Below are 3,627 nucleotides of genomic sequence, written 5' to 3' on the forward strand. Positions count from 1 at the left end.
TGGAAGGGGCTGTTGTGATGCAGAAGGCAGGCTTCAAGGCCACGTGGCCACATGTGAAAGTCGACCCAGGTGAGTGTTTCAAACAGTGCATGAAACAAGAAAGCTTTAGGGACCCACTGGTAAACAAACAGCAAACAGAGCAGGTTGGAGGGACGTGCCTTAGGAGCTGGGATAGGGATTAATCAGGGAGGCAACTAGGAGGTATGGAAGAAATAACCAGCAGGTCTATGGGGGAAAGCCTGCAGTCCTAGGAGGAAACTTTGGGGCCAGTTAGAACAAAGCCTCCATTACTCAGGTGGCTGGGCACCGATCAGTGGAGACCTGAGGTCTGCAAAGCAGAAGCGGAGCCCAGGGCAGAATTAATGATGAGGGGAAGTTGTAAAGTGGTACTAGGGAAGGAATCAAACTCTTATCAAACCTGATTATATTATTATAATGTTAATAGCTAACATTTATTGAGTATTTACAAGGTATTAGACATTTGTCTAAGTCATTTCTATATGGAAACGGGGTTGCTGATTAAGAATGATTCACAATGGCCTTGCTATCCTGAGTTGAGGAAACTGAGGCAGAGCTGCTGAGAAATGTACTCACTATGATGCAGTTTGTAAAAAACAACCAGGATTCAAACCAAGGTAGTCGGTTGCAAAGTCTGGGCTTTGAACCATGCGCTATACTGCTTCTCTAGAGACCACGTGAGTCTGAATTTATCTCAGGTGATGGTCAGGCATTCATCCTGGATAAGGTGATGGTGAGAAACAGCAGAGGAAAGGGGGTCCTGCTGCGTGAGGCAGAGCACGCACAGCCAGACTGCAGCTTCACTGCAGACACGGGCTTTGTAAACGCTTCTGCTTCTAAGACCCTTGCTTTTTTCTTTTTAGCAAAATCAGCACTGAAAATTTCCACTTCCATCTCAGAAGCTAAGGGATTTGTCTGTCTCCAGGCATGATTAGAGAAGAGATCAGAAGCCTCTGAAGTGGCAGGCACTAATCATTCGGCTTGGAATCCTTCAGGATGGAAAGAACCTGAAAACCTGGTGGCAGAGGGAATGGGGAAGCAGAACACGAAGGTCTGGAGCTGGGGGGGGGGGTCTCCAAAGCCACTTGCTCCATCTCATCTAGGGGAGGGGAGGTCTGCCAGCTGTGCGACCGCAGGAAGGCTGTGTCCGTACCCACCTGGCCCCCAAACAGCTCTCCAATACCAATGAGGAGGCAGCAAAGCCACTGGGACAGGGTGAGGTTGGTACAACTAAATAGTTTACCCCCAAATTCCACGATGATGATCTAGAACAGACAAAGAGGCAGCCTGTGACTGGGAGGCAAGTAACAGGTAGCCAGCCCTCTAGTCAAGGCCACCAAAGCCACGTCAGCTCCCTGCCCCAGGATCCCTGTGGTGCAATCCCTGGTCTGCTTGTTGGGGAAGTAGAAAGAAGAGACCCAGATGGGGGGAAGGGAAGAGAGACACCAACAGTCTTTGCAGAGCCTTCTGATGGGGAGTTTCCAGTCACTATGAACACTATTAAAGCAAAGGCGAGGGGATCAAGGGGAGCTAAGGGCTTCCTGTGATGGAAGCCAACAGTGACAGAGAAGGGAAACTTAGGAAGTGTGCAAGTAAGGAAGAGGCAGACAGTCTTGTGCTCATCATCTCTTGCATGGCACCTGTCTTGGGACATCTCTGACGGTGGCAAGAGGAAAGGCGCTCGATCCTTTCCCCAGCAGGGCAGTCATGCCCTTGACTCCAGTCCCGCAGAAGGAATCCGCATCAGGCTTATCTGCAACTACACACGGCATCATGCCATTTCTTCTCCTTTACTCTTGAATCGTGTAGCACTTTGTACCATGAGCCCTTCCAGAACAAAGCGGCAGGGACAGAGAGACGCCTATTCGGCACCTGCGTGCACATTTCAAGTGCGCCGGTACGAGGCATGAAGGGGGTTAGAAGACAGTGACCTTCCTCCCGGTCACTATGTTAAATTTCTGTGTTCTAGAAAGTTAAGCAAAGAATTCTACAAATTTTATTTTATTCACTATCAACATGCTGCCGTGCACCGGAGCACTCAACATAGAGGGATCCGATTCTAGAGAAATGAGCAAATGAGAGCCAGCCGGGAAACTCAAAGGGTGCAGCCCGCAGCCTCAGTCCCTAGCCCTCTTCTGGGGCACCCAGGCAATCCTGACTTCCAGGGTCTGGCCTTTATGTTCCCAGACCTTCTACCCCAATCCTAGCTGGAATCTCACCTGGCCGATGAATGTGCCCAGCACCACTGAGCAGAAGATGAGATTGTGGAAGATGCCCGAGAAGACATTCCTCTCCCCGTGAATCTTGAGGGAGTTGAAGAGCTGCATGAGCACGAAGGTGTTAAATATAATAATGTAGTGCTGGCTGAGTGGAGAATGCAGAGACGCTCTCCTTCCGCTGTTAATGTCAAAGAACTTCTCACCTGGTTGGGAGAGGGGTGCACCGGAAGATTGAGTACACTCTCAGGGAGGGCTGAGGTTGAGTCAAGACAGATGAGTGGGGCCTCACTGTTGCTTAGGGTTGGTGTCCACTCTAACCGGTCAGTGTCCGAGCCACACAGTCATCAGGCGTTTTCGGTGTCAGCCCTGGTCTCAGCATTTCTGACCTTCTCTCTCAGTTTGTTCCATCAGTATTTGCCTTCTTGTGGCAATGCATGGCGGTAAAACTACACGTGCTAGAGTCTGGCAGACATAGGTTTGAAACACAGTGCCGCTATCTACTCAGTATGTGACCTAACCTTCAGTTTCATGATCTAAAGAAAGGTATCATGAAGTTACCCCTGAGAGATTCTTAAGAGGAGTCAGAGAATGCCACAGCGCACCACGGCGTGGGAACAGAGGTGCACCCGGTGCGCGAAGCTGCTGCTTGCCCGCTGACTCGGCCTGCGCCCTGCTCCCTCCTCCTCTTGGGCCCCTCTCTGCCCATCTCCTTCTCGCACTCCACACACTGGCCCCCACCCCACCCTCCCCAACCTCCCCGTGGCTCACCCGCAAAGACAAGGAGAAAGATGACGGTGAGCTGGTAGACGGCGTGACCCAGGATGTTCTTCATCATGGTGCGCGAGATCAGAGGCTTATTGCGGCCGTAGGGCCGGCGCTTTAGCAGAGAGTCCAAAGGAGGCTCTGTGGCCAGGGCCAGCGACGCAAAGGTGTCCATGATTAGATTAACCCACAACATCTGCACGGCCTTCAGTGGGGAATCCTGGCAGGGAGAAGAACCACTCCTTTTAGCTTTCCTTGCAGACGACCCCTCGCCTCACCTTTGCCCCTGAAAGGGCCTACCTCCTGCTATCCAGCTGAGTCACACTTGGAAACTTATTTAACCTCTTTGTAAAACGGGGATAATGCCTACTCTACAAGGCTGTTTTTGAAGATCAGAGAACCCCAAATAAGTGCTTATCATGCTGGCTAACAAGTCAGTGCTGCATTAATGATGGATACATGCTCATCCTCCCACAGGAGCAGATGGACTCGGGAGAGCGAACTCCTGCCCCAACACCCCTGCAGAAACGCTGGGCCTTGCTCCTCAGCCGCCACGCTGTAAGGTCACACCTCTTGCTCCTTGGCCCCAGCCCCACCCCTCCCGTCTCAGCTCACCCCACCTGGGTGA

General features: G+C 51.6%; 1 protein-coding gene across 1 annotated transcript; it reads right to left on the bottom strand.

Moving 5' to 3' along the window:
• Positions 1 to 971: 971 nt before the first annotated feature.
• Positions 972 to 3,494, bottom strand: LOC120859776 (plasma membrane calcium-transporting ATPase 4-like). Its single transcript, XM_040235757.1, has 3 exons — positions 3,006 to 3,494; positions 2,238 to 2,440; positions 972 to 1,283 (listed from the first exon to the last, which is right to left on the bottom strand). Exons 1-3 carry the CDS (start codon positions 3,193 to 3,195, stop codon positions 987 to 989), a joined length of 690 nt encoding a protein of 229 aa, XP_040091691.1. The 5' UTR covers positions 3,196 to 3,494; the 3' UTR covers positions 972 to 986.
• Positions 3,495 to 3,627: the final 133 nt, after the last annotated feature.

This window comes from Oryx dammah, unplaced genomic scaffold, assembly GCF_014754425.2.
Source record: "Oryx dammah isolate SB20612 unplaced genomic scaffold, SCBI_Odam_1.1 HiC_scaffold_3010, whole genome shotgun sequence".
Lineage (NCBI taxonomy): Eukaryota > Metazoa > Chordata > Mammalia > Artiodactyla > Bovidae > Oryx > Oryx dammah.